At 40.2% G+C, this 24,354-nt stretch overlaps 1 protein-coding gene across 4 annotated transcripts in view; it reads right to left on the bottom strand.

The window, feature by feature from the left end:
- The window catches only part of ca16b (carbonic anhydrase XVI b), a 112,337-nt gene that overhangs the window by 22,998 nt on the left and 64,985 nt on the right, over positions 1-24,354 (bottom strand). For all 4 annotated transcript variants that reach the window (XM_040002356.1, XM_040002346.1, XM_040002336.1 and 1 more), the window contains 6 exons: positions 19,829-19,977; positions 12,198-12,293; positions 9,623-9,689; positions 7,161-7,318; positions 5,819-6,011; positions 1,201-1,385 (listed from right to left, as the gene is read on the bottom strand). In XM_040002356.1, the coding sequence (XP_039858290.1) occupies positions 1,201-1,385; positions 5,819-6,011; positions 7,161-7,318; positions 9,623-9,689; positions 12,198-12,293; positions 19,829-19,977 (848 nt within the window). The remainder of the gene's footprint in view (positions 1-1,200; positions 1,386-5,818; positions 6,012-7,160; positions 7,319-9,622; positions 9,690-12,197; positions 12,294-19,828; positions 19,978-24,354) is intronic.

The raw sequence follows: 24,354 nt of genomic DNA, 5'->3' as shown, positions 1-24,354 counted from the left end.
AGAACGATTGTTTAAAAAAAAATTTCAGTGCCAGACTCTGCAATTGGATCCTTCTGCACAGTGAAGGTTAAACATCAAAGTGAGGCAAACACGCTTGAGTGAAGGGGGTTATTACCTTAAAGGATTAGCCAGCTCTTGCTCTCAGATCTCACCCCTTCTGTGCAGTTACCCACACCAAATAGGAGTCGCTAGTGCAGCAACATTACAAGATCCCTCACGAGCTTCCAGCCCATGACAACTGTGTTTATTGGAATGCGCCAAGCTGGAGGTAGCATTGCCACCAGGGAACTGATCCCAGGTCTCTGAACTGGTGAGATGAGATTTTTCTCCTCTGCACTGTTTATATCAAAAAGCCAGTCATGCAGACTATAAAAACAGCTGGGGGTCAGTGGGCTTTAAAGAGATGCACAGCTGGGTGTTGGATTTCCACAAATGCAAAAATATGTGACCAGAGAGAAGAATATATAGAGTGAAAAAGAACAGCCCTGTAGGTGCAACCTCCTGCAGAGGGAGGATATATCTGTGGACACCACTGAATACTCTGCTGAAAAGCTACAGTAAGAACCGAAGTGTGCTAACTCACTGTTTAAGCCAGCGAGATGAATTATATGATCAGTGGAGCAAAGATCTAAAAGGGTACATTTGCTCTGCATATGTTACTAACAGAAGTTTCTGTTGAAAGAGCCGCTTGTACTGCCTGAAAACTGAAGATTTTTTTAAATGATTGCTTTTTAAATTGGGAAAATAAGAGCGAATATATTATTTTGTTTACGCCGCCTCGGTCTGTATGCGTTTTTTTTTTTTTGTTCACCCTGTAATAGAGGTGCCTACTTCTGAGGCTGATTCAAACCTAAATGCAAATAAACAGAGGGGTAAATGCTACACCTGGATAAAGGCCACAGCTGCAATTTTGAACACATTATATATACAGTATCTCAGTGTGACACGTCAAAGTTTGTGACGGGCCTGTGCTTCTATTCTTAGACAGGTGAGTGACAGCAGAGTGTCTGGGCCCTCATATCAGCCAACAGCCACATGCAGAGTTCATCATAACCTGTCACCTCCAATACACACCGTCACTGATCTGGCCAACCTCTGATCCTGACAGATACATCTGAGGCTCTGCACACCAATCGGAGCTGTTTATGCAACATTTATTGTAAAAGAAATAAATAAAAGCTTTTAAACAGCCACACTCACCATGCTCTGATCCCCGGTCTTGGTGAAGGTCTTTTCATCAGCGACATCACGTTTCACCCAGCTGTAGGAGACCATGTAACTGGTGATAGGTGGGTGGTAGACTGTCAGAGGGCGTTCCCAGCTCACCATCAATGCAGTCTGGTTTAGCGGCTGGATCTTCATGCTCACTGGGGCACTGCTGCACACTAAAAAGACCAGAGAGGAAAAAAAGAAAAAAAAGAAGGGTATGAGAACAAGGCAGCATGAAAAGAAAGAAAAGGGGAGGAGGGGGACGAAAAAAAGATTGACAAGGAAGTAAACAGTGGTGTCACTTTTTCACTGACTGAATACAGCTCGGTGAAGATGGAAGACTGTGATTGGGATGACTGCTTGACCACATGTGTTTTTGTCTGTCGACATGTGTGGGTAGAATGAAGGTTGCCTTTTAACGGGCTTATTACAAAATCCCGCTCGCTTTGACTCAAAGCCATTTCCACTTGAGAAACACCCAGAAGTGCACAAAGCTAAAGTAACTCAATAACAAAAATACTCCTGAAGGCTTCAGTTGGGTCACGCACAACCTCCGGCGTGTGCAGATTGTCAATCAGGACACATTGTGCCTTTTTCATGCCAAAAAAAGAAGAAGGGGGAAAAAAAAGCACAGGCAAAATATAAAAGAACCAAGCGCCGCGTGGCGGGCATGTGGTACAGATTATCTAGCAGCAACATGCCCATACCCAATTTGTCAGATTAAACACTACGCACAAAGGAGACAAAAGATAATCTGTAAATCGTCCTCAAGGTGGCAGTGCAGGCTGCAGCAAGGATATTTACACAGGGCTCCATCAGTATGGGTAAGGGACAATCTGGACATGCTTCTCAGCAGATCAGGGCAACAGCAGTCAGGAAATAGTGTCAAATGATTATGTGCTCTCAGAGTTTCTGCCAAATTGAAATTGTCACCACAGTTTTCTCCATTTGCACACTGAAGCTATGACACAAATTATGCACCACGATATGTGAAAGGGAGAAAAGGGAGACAGGGTGGAAAGAAATCAGTCAAGAGAACACGGGGGAAAAAACAAAAGGAAGAAAATCTCGGGGTGTTGATTAGATGTGACAGGTGCGAAATGTATTATAAACCTGTCGGATGTGTGTTGTCAACCTCAACAATGATAATTTAATAGCAGCTGAAGATGTCACTGCGGTTTTACTGCCTGCATCACTTCTGTCATGGCAATCATCATCCTTTTAACAATCAGCACGCACGTATTAGTAACCATCTCAGCTTCTCCCGTTCTGCATATTGCAAAGAAAACTTGAAAAAACAACAAAAAAAAACGATTCTTCTCCTAAAAATGTGTCATCTGAGCAACCTTTTCTTAAATGTAGTCAAGTTATGAGCAAACGCAGCGACCCAGGCACTGATTTCAAACTTAGATGTGCACGTGTTCGTTTTATGAAAGCTGCACTTGGTAAAAACCGGCGCAGAGCAGGATCGAGTGGAAACAAAACCTTAAGCTGACAATAAAATGTACATACTGTTTTAAAAGTGGAGGAATTCTTTTAAACGCTGTAACCTTCAAAATTCGTTTTTCATAGAGGTTCCACCTCGGTCTACAACACCACTCAGCACAGAGCATGAATCTTTCTCCCGACACTGTCTACCGAGCGGTGATGAATCGACGGTTGTCAACAAACAGCAGTTCCAAAGCGTCTCACTTCTAAAGCCTTTACAGTATTTTTTTAAAAGAAGCTGTTTGCAGCGTTGAATGATCGAGGAGACAAGGATTTTACTCTAAACACAAAGAGGGGGGGGGGACAAAACTATTCATTGTGAACTCTGCAGGCGAGCTGAGTAATGAGAGTCATCTCAACCACCAAAAACCAACGCAGTAACTACAATAATCATTTAACGGTGATGCTCACTGTCTATAGCTTTAACCATAATCTTAACACCTACTGATTTTTTTTTAAGACTAATGCTCCTTTAATTAAAATGAAAGGCTGACTGGGTGAAAATCGAGTAACTGCCTACTGTAGGAGTAAAATGCCAAACATTCTTCGGTTATAATTGTTCCGGAACAAGGACATGGCAGCCTTTCTCCACTTCATATCTTTATACATTCATTACTTTTCAGTTCTGTGCTGTAAGTGACAACACAAGAAAGTTTAAAGCATCATTGTGGGTTCTTGGAAACTGTCGCTGTCATTTTCTATAGTTTCGAAACATATTATCGCCAGTTCCCTAACCTGAGAATATAATGAACACAGCAATCTGATAAGACATAAAAAGCATTATCACCATCGTCTCAATTAATTAAATTTTAAATGGAGGGTATGGCTTTGGCAGAGCTGGGGGGGGGGTTGTTGTTGTTTTTTTACACATGCAAAGACACACCAAAGATAAAATAAATTGTGCCCTATATATCTTGGCATTATTACTGGACAAACAATGACAGTGCACCACCACAAACTAATCTGCAATCTCTATTTTGCATCTGAAAGGTTAGCTCTGCATTTGTAATGGCCAAACAAATTCCATTGCCATAAAAGCCACAGCGGTGGAGCATTCAGTGAAGGCGCGGCCCTGGCTCTCATACGCCATTTACAAGCAAAGCCATCATTTATTGTGCGCGGACAAACAGCCCCCGTTGCACAACCTTGACAGATGTCATCCTTGCAGATGAGACTGACAGTGTTTAAACCTCCATTCGCCTATACATTCTTACACAAAAATATTCTTTGATAAAAATGCAGATTAGATTTTGCAAAACGGAAAATAAATAAATAAATAAAAAGACGAGGGAGGGGTAAACAAAAAATTAAAAGACACTGGTTCCCATTCATTCTGCCTACTGACATAATGCCACAAAAGCAATTTCACAACTTAATTTGTATGGGTCTATTTTAGCTGTACCACATATTAATGATGATTGCTGATCGGCCCCGTTAGAGTGCTCCAACTTCATCACAAGCATTCCCAATCAATTCTCCCTGCCAGACACCAACAACACCACTTTAAGGAGCAGCAGCCTTTCTCATTAGTCTCCATAGTTCCTGTACTGTTCGGTTAAAGCCAGCACGGCAAGATGCACACATAAAAGAGAAAGACAAACAAAGATACTCTGATCAAGCACTGCATGAGGTCCGTGCCTGGTATTAATATGTGCTTTGAAGAATCAGTTGTATCAGTGAGAGAATCAAATATGCCAAGTTTTACCCAAAAAGCTCCTGAAATTGGAATTATTACATTAAACTACTGATTTCTCCTCTGTTCGACTTTTATCTAACAAAATACGAGAAAAAAAAACAAAAAAAAAAACCACAATAAAATTGTCCCTTTACTGAGAGACTGATTTTAGCCGAGCTCTATGATTGGTTCCCTATGGCTTCATAGTGTAGCGGTTTAGATATTTGACTAACAAACAAAAGATCACCCGTTTGATCCCGAGAGAAGAGACAAATCCTTTTGGGGGTTGTGTAAGGAAGCGCATCCGGCATATGCCAAATCAGACATGCGGCGCCGCGCGCTATGGCAACACCTTGTGCATAAAATAGCAGCTGAAAAATATTTTTTTCTCTGATTAGTTCCTGATCTCCCAGGATTCATGTTCTCTAAATTCTAACGATGCTAATGTTAGCCTGATTAGCTAGTTAGATACAGCAAATAAAATCTGCCTCTATAATTTCAGTTGGCAAAAATCAACACTTGCCAGCTAACAAACTCTTTTATCCGTTAGAATCTAGGAACAAAATCCAAACAATGCATAAACTAATTTAAATAAAGCACTTTATTCATATTAGTCATTTTATTTACGTGTATGCACCGAGTCTGCTGCCCTCTTTGCACATTTCATTTAATAATATCGATCAGTATAGACAGTTTCACACACGCCCAGGCACACAGGATTGTTAGACTTTAAGTCGAAATCATTATGTAGCTGGGCGGCTATTTCAGTGATTTGGTAGTTTGTGACTTGGTTTCCAATGTGCGTGTGTACACACACACACACACACACACACACACACACACACACACATATAAATTAGGGCCCATATTGCATAGTGAATGGACTCAGTTCTTAAAAATCTGAAAATTAAGTGTTTTTCATTAGCATGTTAACATTTACTGAGCCAATCAAGTATAAAATTAACAGGTTTAGATTAATGCCCACTTATCTTGCCAGTATATATTTAGGTAGACTGTGATTGAAATTAACCCACCGAGATAGTTTAAACACTCATCTCCCATTTAAAAAAAAAAAAAAAAAAAAAAAAAAAAAAGCATAAAAACCCATCATCATATTTAAAACCCTGATAGAAGTCCTTATATTTAGTTTGCCCTTTCTAAGCATTTTCCTGCTTTTCAGTTTTTTTACTTGTATGACTTGTAAGACTGTTTCTATCACAGATCTTGGCCCATGCAACATTGGCTTAATGTCAACACTACTCTGCACAGTGTGCATTTATAACATTAATCCACGCTGCAATATTAGCTACCAATTCAAGCAACTATTCACCGCTGAAAAAGTAAGTAATAATTGTAATTATGGGAGCTCCGTGGATTAAGCAAATCCTTTTATAGTAGTGCTGCAGCTGAGAAAAATCTAAAAATCATAGAGAAAACAAAGCTTACCTTTTGAAGCCTCGGTGCTATGAGGGCTTCCCAGGATCTCGGTCAAATCCCTCTGCCATGCATTTTCTACAGCAGACTTAAAAACTTTGCGATTGCCCAGGTCCTGCAGGGGCCTGAAGTTGTTCCTCAGGTACTCGACAGACTTGACGTGGTCCTGTTGCTCTGTTGTAAAGATGGAGTAGAAAGCCTCCAGCTGGATAGAAAGAAACAAAGAATAGCTATTGAGGCAAATTCAAGTGCTATTGTGCATATGTATATGCGTCTGTCCACGCGCTTTCAATATATCATGCAGAACTGCATTTGTAGCTGCATGCCAGTAGCTGACTCTTCACAACTGGAGTACAGCATTTGCAAGTAACATTCACACCACAGGCACCAGTAGGCACAGACTTCAATCATCACCCTGGGCTGCACGCTGGGCTGTAACTTCTCAATGGGGCAAATTTGTGGCCATTGATTGCCATGAATGATCTCCTGCAGTGTGCTGTAATGACTACACATTACAGATACTGTGGAATCAATGTGTCCTATGCGTGCTTGGAGAAATGAATTACAGGTTCATAAAAGACTATCTGTGAGCGTCACAAACATTGTAAAGGTGGGTCAATATTCTTGCAGGAGAAGTCATTTCTGAACAAAAGATTTGTCCTCTTGCAAGATGATGGAAATTCCACTGAGCCTTGCAAATTTCTACAGCACAGAATTCTCTAGAGGATATGCAGCTGGGTAACCTAAGAATTGTTTGTATAAAAGATGCAGCAAAGGACTGTGTATGGGATCAGCAGAAAGCACTGGGCATGGCTTGGCATATATTATCTCTCAAATCAAAACAGCAAAAACCGTGGGAGGCAAGATGCTGTAAAGCACATAAATGAATAGTTTAGAGGTATTTTTTTCATTACACGTGTCAAACTTTTACTTCAGGTAAATGAGAATTTAAATTGATGAACCTGAACAACTTTAATAATATGATAGCCAGCTTCCACACAGAGCAGTATTCCATTTAGGAGTCTTTAGTCAATGTCTCACACTAACAGCACAATATATGCATAGGTGCTATCTCACACTTACTATCATTCAAATGCCAGTAATTGGCTCTCCCTTCCTGCTTAATCATCCACTATATAGGCAGTGATGGTTTCATATGCAGAGGAGTTGGAGAGGAACGAAGGAAAAGGGAATAAGGAGGGGAGGCAGATGAGGGGAAAAATTGCTTGTGCACTGACACCGTGGGACAGCAAGCGATCCACTGACTGTGCGCAAATGGGATCTGACTGTGCGTGGAGAATAGAGCTGTATGGACAAGTGTGTGTGTGCGTGCGCGTATGTGAACTTGACGCACCTGTGAGTGGGACAGATACACAGGCCTGGAGAAGATGATCCACTCCACTACCTTGCTGCAGGGCGGAGTGGTCAGAGAGCCGGTGTATCTGTAATAACTGTCCACCGACGATGGCAGCAGATCCCTCAAGACAAACGACCTGAGGTAGGTCTCCTTTTCTGTGTAAAGAGATCAAAACCTGTCAATACACAGCGCTGTAAAGCATATCGCTCGGCGCACTAAAACCCTTAATGTGTCAAGTTACAATTACACCAACATTAACAAGGTTGTTTCATTTCATTCCCGGTGTGGCATAATTACTGCTTTCCTGAAACCTCCACGAGTGGAATGGCAGTAGTTAAAAGCCTCACCACTTGTTATCACTCTGGCCAGATCTCTGTACTCAGATGGACTGTGAGAAGAGCAAAGGGAGAGGAGTGTGATAAAATGGCCAGCTCTGACAGCTGATCTGTGGCTGGGTGGTAGCGTGCTCTGCTCTGTGCAGCAACTGTGGCATGGGCCATGGGAATTACGACAGATCATAATGATTGCTGGATCTCTTCAGTCCTCTGATCAGAATCAGGTAAAGCTGTGCAGAAAAACAAACACTCAGCAACAAAAAAAAAAAAAAAAAAAGCAGAAGCATCTTTTAGAGGAAAATTCCTATATGTCCTGCGATTATGTAAAGTGGATTATGCAAGTCGGTTTGATTGTTTTTTTTCTCCTTGAATTATGATGACAAATATCAACATAAAGCCAAACTTAATTCAGATATAATCTCTCGTAGCTCATGGGTTTAGGGTGTGGTTTATATTCAGGCTGGTGAGGTACGGGAAGCTTCGCCCCTGATGCCTCATCTCTACTCCGACTGAAATTCAGCGCGCACAGCCTTTCCTCTCTCCGTCTTCAGACAGTGTACGTGCCCTATCGCTCATGGGCCACCGAGATGTTGATGGATGGATGACTGTGGGATAACGAGCTAGTTGAAAAACCAAGCATCCTAACAGGGGAGAAGGCACGGAGGAAGACAGGCCAAAAACCACCACACCCACACCAGGCTCTCTTTCAGTCAGGAAATGAAATAATGTGGTGCAAGCATGGACATCTGTGCAGTCCAGGCACTTGGAGACTCAAAATAATCAAGTATATGCAACATGTTTGATAATCTGTCTTTATCGAGGTTATATAACAAAAGAAAAAGGGAGCTTAACTACATCTTTGGAAAATAACCACACGCACACACGTTATCCTGGTTTAAGGCTAATCAGAATATAGTTATTTAAAATTTGCCAAAACAAAGTGACCCCTTTCCTGGTTCTGAGGCCAAATTCCATGTGTTCCTGTAGCCTCCAGTGTTTTGCTATGGTCAAATTTTTACCCTTATACATTTATCTTTAGCAAAAAGAAAACCGCTAATATTTTTTTCCCCTCCAACGTGAATGCCAAATGTCATAACCTCGCTAGCCCACAATGCAAAACATCGAAACGCCTATCTCCAGAAAGTTGAGGTTGTTGAATTATAATTAGAATCGATTCAGTGAAGCCCAGCGCTGGTCTTTCAAATCCAGCGTGAGTGAAGAGCAATTATGCTGCGCTTCTATATATCCTCATACTCTTACATGTCCTTGTCTGTTTACGATTATGGTCACAAAAAGACCGTCAGCTGCAGGCTGTAAAACAAGTCAAACGTGTCCGTGTAAACAGAGCTGTTGTGCCCTCATCTGTAGTAAAGGATTACACACTCGTGATAAAACATATGCTTATAGACTGCATAAGCCATGAATCCCGTGACGCCGGCCCAGCAGCAGTAATTTAAAACAATATGCCATGAAGAATTGTGCCATAGCACAAAACACAAGACATTAATAGCTTAAATATGAATATAAGCCTATGCAGGAGCTGCAGTCCATGAGAGCTCATAGATTTACATTTGAGCCTGACTAAAACAAAGGGCTGTCTAATTAAGGCTGAGATGTAATTAATAGTTCTTTCTCTGTGAGTGAAGCTCCTTGGAGGTCTCCTACTGTGGAGCCACAGTAGCACGGCAGAGGCGGGATCTTACAAATTTTATCTCCTTTTGAAGTTAAACTCTGCTCATAGCTTGTGTTTAGACTCATTTGGAATTTTTAAAATAATAGTGCTTAAGCAGCTGGATGCAAGAGCGTTGACAGTTTGTTCCTGGAGGAGGAGGAACGGCACCATATCTGCAATGGCAAAAGGATTTTACCTCTGCGGATAAATCAAAACATCTATTACGAAAACATCAGAGGGATTTTGTAAGGGTCAATTGCTTTTCGAAGATCCCATTAGAACTTTATTTCCCCAAATGTAATGTTTTTTTTGCGAGATTGAGAGATTATGGAATTAAAGTTAAAACTATATGAAATAAACAAAAGCATCGCAGCTCAACAAAGAATGACGAGCACTCATGGGCATGAAAACTATTCTTCTACGGAAAGTAGAGTGTGTCAGGGGTTACTTACCATGATGCACTACTCCCTTCAATCCCTGGATGATGGGGTCCACAGCTGGGTTGTCTTTTTGCCCCAGCTGCAGGAAACATCCAGAGACAAAGGATTAGAAAAGGGATTAACAGACTTCTATAATAATCCAAATAAAATACCAAAAGACAATCGACATCAGCGGACTAAACTGCAGCACCAGAAGCCATCTTTTTCCATTCTGCTTCTTGTAATGGTTTTTGTTTCGCGGTTTGATTGTTCTGGTTTACTTGGAAAATAACCACCAAAAATCTGAACCTATCATCACACAGTTTTAAAAATGTGTTACAAAATAACCTCGATGTTTATGTGCAGTACCCACTCGCCAACATAACCATAAACTAAGTCTCCAATTCCTATGTACAGTAAAACCTGCACTACTTTAAAAGACAGTCACATCTGCTGCAAACGTGATTTAAAGCAAACTAAATTAAATCTCAGCTACAAAACATGCTTTCAACAAAGTTTCATACGTCTGTTACTAAGGTTCTTTGGATTGAACTTTTCTAATTAAAAAGTATTCACAGCACAGGTCTGATAGAGTGACTTCATATCAAATGTCTTTGCTCATCTGATAGGATTTTCATTATGATGTAGATGCATGAAAATCATTTTTAATAGTGTACATTTTACAGATGAAGGTAGGGAGGATGAGCTCACGAGTGTGCTTCCTAATGCTACGAAACTCAATAGAACGAAATGGTGGCAAAAATAACTCAATATCTGTCTGCTGAGGCACAGGTTTGCCGAGGACTCGGTGCTTTTACAGTCGAGTCGCAGAGTATACGGATAAATTCTGTGTGAGAGAGCTGTCTCATCCATTTTCCCAAATGCCAAATATTTTTCCAAACAAATGCACATTTTCTGGTCTTTGCAGATCTACGGGTAGTATCCATGTGTGGCCTGTGACCTAGAATGTAGATCACACACAAAAGGGGGAAAATGGGAAAAAGAAAACTAGAGATGAACATTGTGATGTTCACTGAGCAACATTCAGGGAGACACTTTCTGAAACTTTTTCCGATTTTTGAAAAATCCACATCTGAATTTCTTTTTTTCCAGATGATTTAAAATGTTTTAATGACCACAGCAGTTCTCCTCCTGTGCCGTCTCCAGAGGACTGGTGATGATGCCTTCTTTATCTGTTGGGCTGGCAGTTCATTGTTTGAAATGACAAAAGATGAGCAATATTGCTCAGTCCAACGCTTTTAAATATTCCCAGCGTCCCACTTAAGAGACAAGACTGGACAAAAACAGTGTTGGGATGCGGGGACCAATAATACCTTGCTCGACATTAATTCAGGTCAGTCAGAGGAGAGTAATTGTTTGGAGTTGAATGCTGAATGTGGATAATATGCACACCTTAGAGGCCATTAATAGGCCTTTGGGGAGCAGAGGAAGAATACTTTTCATTGATTAGAAATAGTAAATCTGAGCCAGTGTGTGCATGCCCGCTTAAAAACCTTCACACTGTAAACTGTTTTTCCAACAAATTGTGTATGGTGGTGCTAATTGCAGTAAGCAATAGGGCTGTCAGGACCCAGCGGAGCCATTTAGGTCCTCGTGCACACGCGGTTCATCATTGTCTAAGAGCAGACCTACATTGCAAACACCTGTGTCCCGATTCCAGCCTACCTCAGTCGAAGAACAGAACCTTTTCTATAAACTATTAAGGTGAAGGTTCGCAGATATTCATCAGCTGCTACCAACTGTAAAGTTGCCGCTAATAGAAATTAGTCTAACAGAGATAGAAACCGCGGCGTTCTCAGTGCTGCTGCTTAAATCTTGGAGGTGTTTGCACACCTAATAGAAATTAGGACCATTGTTGCCCATTAAGAGCTTACGTGCTCAGATCTTCAGGGGACAATTTGTAGTATCTCAGCAAACAATCTGCTGTGTGCCACAGAACAAGAAATACAATCAGCAACCAGCTGGAGAGGAAATTTCCTATCGCAACGTAGGTGCCAAAGATCATTCCTAATAAATATTTATCATTTACGGACTTGAAAAATTTACATGATTACCTTTCTCAAAATTGGACCAAAAACAATCCCAATCTTAAATCCATAGTTCCAATGCCCCGTTTTAATCCTCTTTGACTCCTACAGGCAGCTTCCTTTTATCTATTCCATTTATTCACTCATCTCCTTGGTTTTGTAAATGATCTCTTACAGCTGGCAGTAAGTCATTTCATACAACAGTGAAAAAGGATATTTTCCATCAATATTTCCAGCAACTACACCCAGAGCTACTACAATGAGGTTTTACTCTTCTGAGACCTCCGATGAGGAAACTAAGCTGTGCTATGAAGGATGCACACTCATAAGGCTGATAGTAATGTCAGTAACTTTTACTGATATCTGCTCATAAAACACCAATGATGCCATCCATCACAGTTCAGCTGAGAGGAACTTGAATGTGTATTAAATTTCATGGTAGGTCATCAATTGGGTATTTAGTCTGGACCTAAACGGTTGCCCAGTCCAAAAGACAAGTGCTGCAGTGCATTGTTGGATTTTCTTGTGCACCTCAAACTCCAACTCTGCTGATACTTTACCTCGAAGAAGATGGCCATGGCAGCAACGATGCGTCTTTCCTTAATGGCAGCACTGAGGCTGTCAAAGTCATCCGGATTGTAAAGGTAGATCTGCATCTGGGGTGGGAAACAGAGCATAAACAGCTTAAGGAGTGGACAAGGAGAGCGAACAGTCCTGTCATCAATCACTTGGACACACTGCTGAGGAGCTGATGAAAAGCTGTTTTGAGGGGCATAAAAGAGGGTGTATTTATCACTCCTATAAATCTCCCATAATCTGTGTCATTCCTTTTTGTGTGCTGCCACTCCTGGAGGATGTTAGAGAAATACAGCATCCCATTCCTCAGGGTGACTGTCCTAACAGACAGTCACGAGCAGAGAGGAGAAACTGGAGGAACGTGATCCCCCTTGTGCTGAGATCTAACAGAATGGCATTCTTCTGATCACTGCTTAAATTACCTTAAATCACCCACAAACACCGCTTCGGATTTCAAAACAAAGCTTTGGGCGTGTGGGTTGTAACGGAAAACCAGCATACAGAGAATACACCATATATAGCATGTACCATGCCTTGGGTTTTCAATTAAAAAGAAAAAAAAAAAAAACCCTCTTCTTTTCATATTTCAAAGCAGACATAACCGTAATGCTGACCAGAATCAGCAAATGATTCTAAAAGTAGCAATTGGAGCTGTCTATCATCGCACATTCAAGCCTCTTTAAATTGAAAAACCCTTTCATGTCACTGAACCGAGTTAATTGGCAATAAGAAAAAGGTCCTAGATGTTGATTTAATTAAAGGGTATGCACGTCTTTTTTCTTTTCAAAGGAAAATTACGAGAAGCCACAAACCACACGTGGCTGTGCTGACAACAGATTCAAAAAGTCAAAGTAAATAAGTGTATAAATCCATTAATGCTAACCATCAGCTTTAACCAGGTACAAAATTACTCAGATAATTTAAGTTAATCAGTTTCCTTCAGAGTTCCTTTAACTGCAGCCTTTAATGGAACTAATTTGTTGTCTGAGAACTCAGCAAGAAAGAGCACCGGCCATTCATCACCCTTCAGATGTTATTAACTACTTTACCCAATTAAGCTCACCCCCTTAGGCTTCATTTACTCAGAGAGACTGGCTCATGTGACCTGCTCTTGTTAACAGCACACTTTGGAAAACTGGATTCTTCATCGCAGTGAAAACCGTAAAGGAATTTCAATTATTTGATTGCAGAATTACAACATTTTGTTTTTAGGTTTGTCAGAATCCCTGCTCTTTAGAGTGAGCTTTATCCACGCTTACAGATGGCGCTCAAAGTCGTTGAAAAAGGAGCAGATGTGGGGTCTGACCAATCTTTAAGCTATGAGTAATGCATAGAGATATGCTGTCCACATACTCTGAGCCTCCATCTATAGCAACCCATTTTTTTTCGCCACCAAGTGAGTGTGAACACAAGTGCTGAAAGCTGTTCTGCAATCCCGAATTCCATTTAGGCGCACACAGGTGAAAAACAAAGTCATGTTTGGCGTGATTTCCCAAGACGGCAAAATATTGAGGCAAGACACAAAATCTACAAGAAATAAGTTTGTTGGCGGAGGGAGCTTAGATGTTATCACAGTATCACAAATGCATTTCTTCTTTCCTTTACAACAAGTGTGCTACCGCAGCATTTTGTCATTAACAGATAAATCTCTCCATTCTTGCACTCAAATTGCACATGATCATCTACGTTATCATTTTACTTGGGCACCTACAAAGTGCTAGAGATTTCATTTTCAAGACGAATAAAGTGTCAATAAAGTGTTAATTTGCACAGTAGGTGCTGCTGAACAACTAAATTAAACTTAGTATTTCACATTACAAATGACTGACAGAACTTTATAGACAAAGTAAAAGACAGCACATGATGGAAATCTGTGAACTGTATCTAAAAGATGGAAGTGTCAACTATGACGCCGTTTCACATAACTTGTTACTGACAAATAGTCAGCGAGCCAGCACACCCCGTTTGACTCTAATAATGACCGTGACATACAAAATAAATTGAATTTTAGTCAATATGACCTGAAAATAGTGATTTAGACTATAAAGTCAACAGAAAAATGTTTACTGAGGTTATAAATCATAGAAACTGGGTGCAACTTTTCATAAGCATCTATAAAAATTAAGCACCTTGGCAACCAGCAGCTTCTCAGCCAGAGAAGCTAAGCTCATCCAGTCTATGTAACTAATGCTGTGTCTCAAATTGCGCATTTCCATGCTTAACACAGTGCTAATAGTGAGCGTAAGTGTATTCACACTGACAAATACAACTACATGAGGGACCTGTAGAGGTACCCAAATGAAATGATGCAACTCATAATGGCCATATAACTGTGTGTGCTTTGCCCCTTTAACTCACCCATCTCGGCTGTGAAGCAGAAGGGAAGGGACCAGCCAGGAGGGGGAGAAGCTGCTGTCAGCGACAATACTGAATCCAATGCTAAGCAAGCGGCTAACTTTTTATCTCCATCCATTAAAGTAACATTTGTGGTGGTGTTGCTTGGTGTTTATGCGTGTTGAAAGGTAGTCTTCGTTGTAGGAAAATCTACTATTATACGAGTAGTCAGACGACTGAACAAGATGCTCACGAAATGCAGCAGCCATGGAGCAAATGAGTCGAGTCGGCACTATCCTGTCAGAATTTGTTTCGTAAGAATGCGTGTTGTGTAGTTAGTCTCTTGAGTTATTCAAAACAAGACAATATGTGTGTCAGTAAGTGCAGGCATCACTGATGTACATTTAAAACGACAGCAACTGAACTAATTGTTTGCTAGAGTAAGAGTGGAACAAATATATCTCCACTTCAATGTAAAAGACTTACCAAGTACATACAGTACAATCTATACTATAGCTAGCTATCTAGCTCTCTATTTCTAAACTTTATTCACATATAAATATACACACATCCATATTCTTTTCTTGTAACACTATCTGGATTTGTTTGCAATTTTTGTAATTGGGTGTGTGTGTGTGTGTGTGTGTGTGTGTGTGTGTGTGTGTGTGTGTGTGTGTCCTCTTTTAAACATCTTTTGCTTATTTGAGTTATCTCAGTGGTGCAGTACACTGAGATTTCAGGCTCAGCATACATCGGCTGGCCAATATTATCGACTGTTTCTGGCCTATTGAGGGGCTTTACTTGGCCCAGAAGATAATTCAGCAAAATATGCTCAAGGAAACGTTGCATCAGAGATTGTTAAGCAAAACACGCTCTGACTGCATTATTTCTGATCATCTCAGCACTGTCTGCAGCACAGAGTACCAGAGTAGGATCCATTTAGAGTCACTGTAAGTTACTTTTTCTTTTTTTTTTCTTTTTTCTTTTTTTATTAATACGCATATTGCTGTAAAGCAATTAACTGTGATCCTTTTAGTATAACATCCAACCACTAAAAACAAACTTTTCTTTTCAGGAAATTGGCATCTTAATCAAAATCTAAATAAATAATGCCAGCCAATATCTGGACCGGCCCCATCCTTAAATCTTTTCCAGTAGTTATTAGGGAGCTGAGGATATCTAATGGAGTGGCCCTTCGCTCGTTGGACACTCATCTTTACTCAACTTCTCCCTTTCTTACTGTACACTCACCTCAACACTTTTCATACATCCCTAGTACTGTGTGCAAACGCATACCCTTCGAAGGTGTGATTTGTAATCCATGTATAATTAATCTAACCTTGGTGACACCCTCATATATTATTAGAAAAGATCTCCCTATGGTACCCTGAGGGAGAAAAAAAATTCCAGTTTCATTTTTCACTCCGCTGTTTGAGCGAACAGGTGGTCCATCTATCGATTTCCCCACTTCACTCCCACGAAAAAGACCGCGGTTAGATTAATGTCAAGCTCAGGAGCCCATTGTTTTGTTTCCCCCCTTTACTTTTTTAAAATAACCATGGTACAAAGCCAGACCTGCTCTATAATACAGCTCGTTGAATTCAAATTTTGTGTTTCGACCCTCTGGACACATGTGAACTACATTTGTATACACTTTAGAGCTTCTGGGCAGGTGGGACAGTAAATCTCCCCCCCCCTCCTTTTTTAACACTGAAAAAGCAAAAGCTTTATGCACAGTGTTATATGTGAGTCAGAGCTCAAAGTGACGCATTTGTGGAGAGATAATTAGACGACAGCAGATTGGAAAACTGTCTCTGTTTAGCAGAGACAAATAAGCCCTGGAGCTCAACCTCCAAGGTCATACTGTTCAACTCTTGAAGAACAAAAACATATACACAACAAAAGCCAGCCTCTGCTATAAACGATCACTGGGTACATCAAGCACAAACATTTATACATAGGCTGTAACACGCAGGGATTGGCTGCACACATCGTGTCAGGTTTGATATCATCGTAAATACATCAAATTCTGCCAAGTCATATTAAAAAAAAAAGGAAAAAAAGAAAAAGGAAATGGCTAAGGGCTATATCCTACACAACCTCATTTCCCTTCAAAACATATCATTTTATTTCATGTTTGCTTTCTGGTATCTGAGGTAATCTATCATTTCTGATGTACAGTATGCCAGCTGACTTTTTGATAAGAGGGGGGAAAAAACAAAAGACCTCCAACTCAGAGCCGCTTTTGTGCTGCACCTTGTACATACATTTCCTTTTCCTATACAGATGGATGTATTTGCTGATGTCTGGAATATTCCTTTTTGTACTTCCTATAGGAAATGTCATCGGGAACAGCACATTCTGATACAATACAGTCACTATTTGTAGTTACGAGTGGCTTTTGGTGAGCCTACACCCCCCAACACACACACACACACACTCCCCATTATACTGTGCCAAGTCAGTCCTATCTGGGTTGCATGTTCTTGACATGCTTGTTCAAAGAAGACATGGCACAAGAAGAGGGTCACCCATTATTTAAGTTGCAGTGCCCATCCAGAGAGAGCTTCTTTTGAATGAGCCGACAGCACACTTGCTCTGATAAAACCACTGCAGTGATAAAATAGAAAACAGAAAGTAGGACAGCTGATAGCTACAAAGATTTGAGTTCAGAAAAAAAAAAAAAATTGCAAACAGTGTACATATATCACATTCACAATCAAATATGAGAGAGCCCTCCTTTCTACTGCCGTGCCCAACTTTTCTACAGTTTTATTATGTCTGTGAAGGTTCTCGGTCATCCAGGTCATCGTAGTCAAAGGAGCTTGTAAAGAAAAGCAGGAATTCGCATGATAAGGTGGGGCCAGGTTTCACAATGAGCTCACCCGAAACCCTGGCTTATTGGGACCCACACCCATTTTCACACCTTGGCTCAGGCGATTAGAGGATCATCAGGGGGTCCTTTTGTCCCTCTTTGGGGGGACACTCCCACTAGGTTTAAATCTGGGACTCCCCACCATTTCACCTCAGAACTGAAGAAGCTTCTCGGATGAGAGGTGAAACGTCTTCAAGCAACTTAAGTCCAGACGCTTTTCTTTACAAGCTCCTTTGACTACAGTTTTATTAATTAACCTCTGCTGTTGGGTGGTGCGTCATCAGTCACATGTGGCACCACCTATCAGCAGAGGTTAATTAATAAGCATACCCTAGATGTAGCTACAGTTTTTAAATCTAAATAGCCTTACATGCCTGTTGGTAGACACTACAATGTTGGGACTATCAGTGTTCAATAATGCAATCTATCAGTACAAGCTACAATTAACTGAAGTTCCTGAAATACTTCACATGCAGATGGTAACAGAAAACAACTGACAGCCACTTTACATTCAACACCCCACTTCCTTTCATCCCCAGCAGTGTGAAATAGACTGTAAGAAGATTTGCTGAGAAATACAAAGGACCCGCATGCACACATACAGAGACTCCTTCATTTATTAGTGAGATAAAGGCTATAGCAGATGTCCTTTGCAAATGGCAAGAGTTTCATTCTTGATTGCTGCCACACATTAAGGAGCATTCAGTCTAGGGTGCCAGTACCATACCCACATTTTTGCAATTTCACTGTCGGCAGACAATTATTCAGTAATTGTAGATGTTTAGCTTTATTTTCCGCGTGTTTGATGATGGATGTGTGTGCTGGCATTACAGCAGAAGTTTATCTGGTGCAGCTGTAACAATATTTTTTTAACCTCTGTATGCATGTATATATTTCTATGACTTTGGAATTTTTCCACTTAATTATTATATCATTTATGTGTATTTAACTGGTTCCAAGGCTGGTATGCTTTATGCTTATTTATAAAGGGAAACACATATTAGCTTTGGAATCCATGTTCTTTGACAGAGGATTCAATGCAAAACCTTGGCGTACAAAAAAAAAAAAAAAGTATACTAAGCTACAAATCTATATTTCTCATCTATAAATTGTATTACTGAAAGAAATGCTTTGTTTTCCAACAGCTGTTCAAATTGGCTATTAAAGTAAATTCTTCAGTCTTATTAGGTAGCACACCATCAAAGGAGCCATATGCACAACAGCTTTATAATGGCTGTACATTATCCGGTGCCCTTTAACACTACACTGAACACAAAATTATGTGGCAAAAATAAATCTAATTACCCAGCCATTCAGCATCAAAAGCTGTGCCTGCAGAGATGGCTCCAAAGAGGAGGGCCAAGAAACAAACACAGGAGGCTTCTAGCTGTGTGTTTGGAGATAGGACAGAAAGGCTCACTAACAGCCACTTCCTGTTTTCATATGCTGCTAAATTTAAACTAATTATCAACAATTTGACATAAGAGGGGGTAAAAACCGTATTCTATGACCCCACTCTGCAAGAAGAGCATTACACAACTGCAATTCCAATTTTAGACGGCGACTAGGAATGGCTGGCATAAATGATGCATTCAAAGTCACTAATACCTCAATCTATGCACGATATTAAACGTGAAATTTGTGCTTTAATACGTGGAGACAATCAATAATTCAGAGGGGCGTCAGTCTTTACAGCCATGTTACAGGAACTGAACCACTTCCAGTCAGTTTTCTCATGTTAAGCCAGTTCCGTAATGCGATCGTAAGACGCTCCCTATCGCATAAAATCCCATGTGTTTTGAACAACATAATCCCAATTTATTAAAAAGCCTTTCTGTATTACAAATGTCATAGGCTGTCAAAATGAGGCAAGACACAGATTTCTATCATCAGGGGTACTTTCTCACCAATTATGGCATACGGCTATTTTCTAGTAGACGTGTGAAGACAATCTGTAGCAATGTGGCAGCTAGCAAAAGATTATTTAAATAAATGCAAACTAAAGACGATGCACTGTTTCTCATTTTCCTTGGATCCAGAATTTACTTTAAAATATGAAGAGGATTTACTTTGATCCAATGATCTGCCTCAAACTAGTATCGTGTCTTGACTTGAAAACTAATGTTTTTGTGCATCAATATGTTCCCTTAGCTCAGTACAAAGGCTTATGACAGAAATACCTGCAAATTTTTTTAAAGAACTACCAAATCCTTGTCATAAATAATTTGGATAAATATGGGGGGGGGGGACTTAGATGCTGGTGTTTATGGATAAAAAAAAAAATGCTATAAAAATAGTTCAAGCATAAACTTAAATTCACTAATCTCTCTCCAACATTCATTGTTGACCTTCAACACTCCATATCGCACATTTATCAGATTGCATGGTAGCAACATGGCGTTTTACCTCTACAGGGAATCTTCTGCCATTTATGCTGTGTTCTGAGCCTGCTGATCCATTACTCTGGCCCCAGTGAAACTCCATCTTCTCAGCCTTAAAGCGCCCTGGCAGTCCAGCCCCAGCTACAAAGTACTCATCCTTCAGGAGTATAGCAACTGGAGAAAAAAAGAAAAGAGGTAGAAAAAAAAAAAGAGAGAATCGAATCAAACAAGGGAAGAAAATAAGCACACTTGTGTTAAGGCAGGGCAAAGCAGATTACTCATCAAAGAACATGGTCTACAGAAGCTCAGATGGGCAGTCTAAAGTTAGAAAAATAATTTCTGTGCCTATTATTATTACCCGAATCCTGATTTGTCTTTTATTTTATTTTTTCCCCCAATGACAACTAACTCAGTGGCGAGACCAATGTGACAAATCAAACTTGCAAAGAGTAGCTAAGTAGCTGTGATTTGCTTTAATGATTAATGCTCGGATGAACTGTCCAAACTCAACAATTCTTTTCTACAACTTGCATTTATTAAACGGATTAACTAAGCTGCGTAGACTGCAGACTTATTCTGAAATAATTAAACTAAAAAAATATATATTCATTAAAAACTAAACTATCTGGCAATAAGAAATGTAAAAACCTCAAAGTATCTTAATCCTTTGGGGAGTGACTGATGCAGGAGACATTTTCTAACAGTCAGCTCATAAATTGTCATGATTTGTTTTTGTAAGACCTGTAATGCATTTATTAGTGTTCAGACCCTTTCACATTTTCCACAATTTCAAATTTATTACACAAAAAACACATTTTGAGACTATTTTTAAAATATTAAAGATATAAGAATGAAATTTTCAATTTCCTTAACATAATTAGCAAGTGTAGACACCGCTCTATACAGTGTGCCATAGTGAAATGGATGTATAAGAATGAAAACAAATAATTGAGGGTAGGAGAACTCCACGGGTTTGACAGGATTGTGAAAAGGTACAGATCTAGAGAAAGACATCATATTTCTGCAGCAGTGAAAGTGCCACAGAGCTCTGTATCCTCAAATCATCTTCAAGTTTTGCAGCCACCAGTCATCCTCAGTGTGAGTTTTGCAGGCTAACAGGAACACAACAGTAACTCTTTTGTGCAGACTGGAGAACCTTAATGAACAACAACCATCAGTGCAGCACTCAGCTAATCAGGCATTAATGGTAAAGTGGCCAGAAGGAATCCATACTTCACTAAAAGGTAGACTGAACTCCCAACGTGCGCAGAAGAAGCCAGGCACTGAGCACCGCCTCATTAATACATTCCCTACAGTCAAACACGGTGGTGACAGGATCGTGCAAGGAGCGGGAGACTAATCAGGATGGAAGTAAAGATATATGCAGCAATCTTAAGTGAAAATCGTTTCCAGAAGCAGTCGTGATCTCGGACCGAGCGAAAGCTCTAGAAAAAGTTGTACCCAGCTAGATCTCAAACATTAACCTGCCAAAGCATCTGTAGAAAGAACAGCAGTGCATCGATGCTGCCCCTCCAGCATTGTTGAGCTTTATCAATTGTGCCAAGAAGAATGAGAAAAACTTGCAAAAGAAAAGTCTGCCAACCTTGTACAATCATTCCAAGAACACTGCTACTTAAAGCAAAAAAAAAAAAAAAAAAAAAAAAAAAAAATCAACCCTATGATTAATTATCTAAATACTATGTCAACTCCATGCTAATAAACAAAAACTTGTTTTTCCATTGAGCATTGTGTGTATGCAGATTAATAAGAAAAAACTCTGCCTCTATAGAATGATTCATAAATGAATCTGCAGAATTCGGTGGTGAGCAGATGAGCAATGATCACAATGACGCATCTCAGAGAAAGCTTGCACCGGCCGCCTCCGCTGACCTCGACATTCCACTAATCGACTCCAAGACGCCGCTTTAAAAGTAAAAGCCAGAGTTTCTTTAAGTTGTTGCATGACTCGCTAAAAGACACAACAGCCTTCTCTCGCATTGTGAGCTTCTTCCATGCGCTAGCTTTTCACAAGGCTTTAATGCCATTGCCTTTTCTTAATAGCAGCCATTATTGCATTCTCTCTCAAAGGATTATAAACAGTTTCTGCAAGCAAACTTTAATTACATTTTGTGGGGAAAATTAAGCTTTTTGTAGCATTTTAAATCGTTCTATATTAGATAAGTTCATTACAATACTATTTAAGTAAAAGAATTTAATTAGCTTACATACATTGATGTGACTTTAACAGGTCTACAATTATAAATTCCCCCCCCCCCAAAAAGAAAAATCAGTTAATCTATTTCTAGAAGCTCATCTGAATGTTGCTGCTACCTCTTTGAATTTACATCTGAACTTGTGATTTTATTGCAGAATGAACTAGCACATTCCCTACAAGCCTGCCATTTCTATCAGGGTTTTCATGCAGGATGTAATTAACTCACAGCGGTATTCAATACAGACATTTTTTTTTGCCTCAGTTCTCTGAACTGAGTATCAAAAGCCTAAGAGACAGAAAATGAAGCAGTATAAAAATATTTCCAGCTTGAGAACTTTATGCAAAGTTAAACTATGTAGAAAATTACTTAAACATCGAGAATATCATACTCAAAAACTGATACTTATGGACCATGTTGGTATTTGAGAGAGAAAAAAAAGAAAGCTGGTTGTATCAAAAGTCTCACACGGGTAGCCCACCAAAAATTTTCAATGTGGAAATTCTACACCTTTTAACAAACTACTTGTCAATAAGGTCATGTGACACAGTTGCTGTAGATTTGTTGGAGCCACATCCATGAATCCTTTGTTCCGCCAAATCTCAAAGGTGCTCTGTCAGATTGAGATCTGGCGATTGTGGATGGCATTTGTGGACAGTGATGTTCATGTTCAAGAAACTAGTGTGAGATCATTTAAACTTGGTGAATGCCGTTTTATCCTGCTGGATGCAAGGTCATGAACACAGTTACCAACAATACTCAGGTAAGTGTTTAAATCATGTTCAGTTGGTACCAAGGGTCCGGAAACGTGTGCCAAGAAAACATCCCACACACTATTACACCATCGTCCTCAGCCTCCATCCATGCTTTTATGTCGTTTATGCCGCATTCTGACCCCACCATCCGAATGTTACGGCTGAAATCCAGACTCATCATCAACGTTTTTCCTATTTTCTATTGTCCAATTTTGGTGAGCATGTACAAATTGTAGCCTCAGTTTCATATTCGCAGAGACGCTCTTCTGCATACCCTGGTTGTTATGACTGGTTATTTGAGTTGCTGTTACCGTCCTTTCAGCTTGAAGCAGCCCGTCCATTCTCCTCTGACCTCAGCAAGCCATTTTCAAACTGCCGCTCACTGGATATTTTCTCTTTTTCGCACCATTTTCTGTAAACTCTAGAAATAGTCAGACCACCCCATCTACCACCAACAACCATGATGAATTTAAAGTGACTTAAATCACCTTTCTTCCTCAATCTGCACAGTTTAATGTTCAGCAGGTCATCCTCTCCATGTCCACATGCCTAAATGCATTGAGCTGCAGATGTGTGATTGGCCGATTCATTCAATTCAATTTTATTCATATGGCACCAAATTACAGTCGTCTCAAGGCACCTTATATTGTGAGGTAAAGACCCTACAGAAGAAAATGAACCTAATGAAGTGACTGGAAAGTACAGATTGCTCAGATTATAACCTTACGCATCAATGGAAACGTTAAATATGTAACTCAAAGGCTGATGTGCGAGTGGAAGATCTGCAACCCTTCTTCAGAAGTTAAAAAAATGTTCTTATGTTTTCATACATCCGCAGCTACTGGGATTCACCTTAAAAATTCAGACTATCTGCCCGCTGTTACACTCAGAAAGATCGTGTAATGTTGAGTTTAAGCTGTGTTAAATTTCCACAGCATCTGAAACACCATGGCACAGCAGATTATCATCCCTCCCACTGTCCTGGCTGAGGTTATATGCTAATGCTTCTACAGCCCTTTACCACATCTATGTTTGACATCATTAGCCAGATTAGACCTGATGCTCCGTCAGTTGATCCCTCTAGTTACAGAGGATTTAGTCAGCCTGTGAATAAGAAAAGCCCACTTTTAATCATTTCACAAAGCAAACTAGGAGGATGAGCATCTGAACAAGCAAACACAGACTGTCAGTAAACAGATAACATGGCGAACAAGTTGTCCTGAGCGAATGAATGGAATCAAAGTAAGTCAAACAGACCAGTGACAGGTAGCAGGAAGAAAAGGAGTACGAGATCTTGAGAAAAAGAACCAAGAGACAAGACGATCTGAAGAGAGGAGAACATTGTGTGATGAGGGATGATCCGAGCCCCTGTCGTGAGGCAAGAAAGAATCTGCCAGCAGCATTAACGTGCCAGTGCCGCTTAAGCTGAAGGCCCACAGCATGAAGGAGAAGAAATGATGCCGGAGATTTCCAAGACTGAAAGCATCAGGTCAAAGTGAAGGATCAATCTGCACAGGAAATAACTACCCACGGCATTATCATAATAGTGCAACTGCTTTGCAAAACCGCAAAAAACATTTACA

This window comes from Simochromis diagramma, unplaced genomic scaffold (assembly GCF_900408965.1).
Source record: "Simochromis diagramma unplaced genomic scaffold, fSimDia1.1 OVJJ01000320.1, whole genome shotgun sequence".
In the NCBI taxonomy this organism is placed as follows: Eukaryota; Metazoa; Chordata; class Actinopteri; order Cichliformes; family Cichlidae; genus Simochromis; species Simochromis diagramma.
The sequence above is the reverse complement of the archived record's forward strand: the minus strand, read 5'-3'. Positions and strand labels throughout refer to the sequence as shown.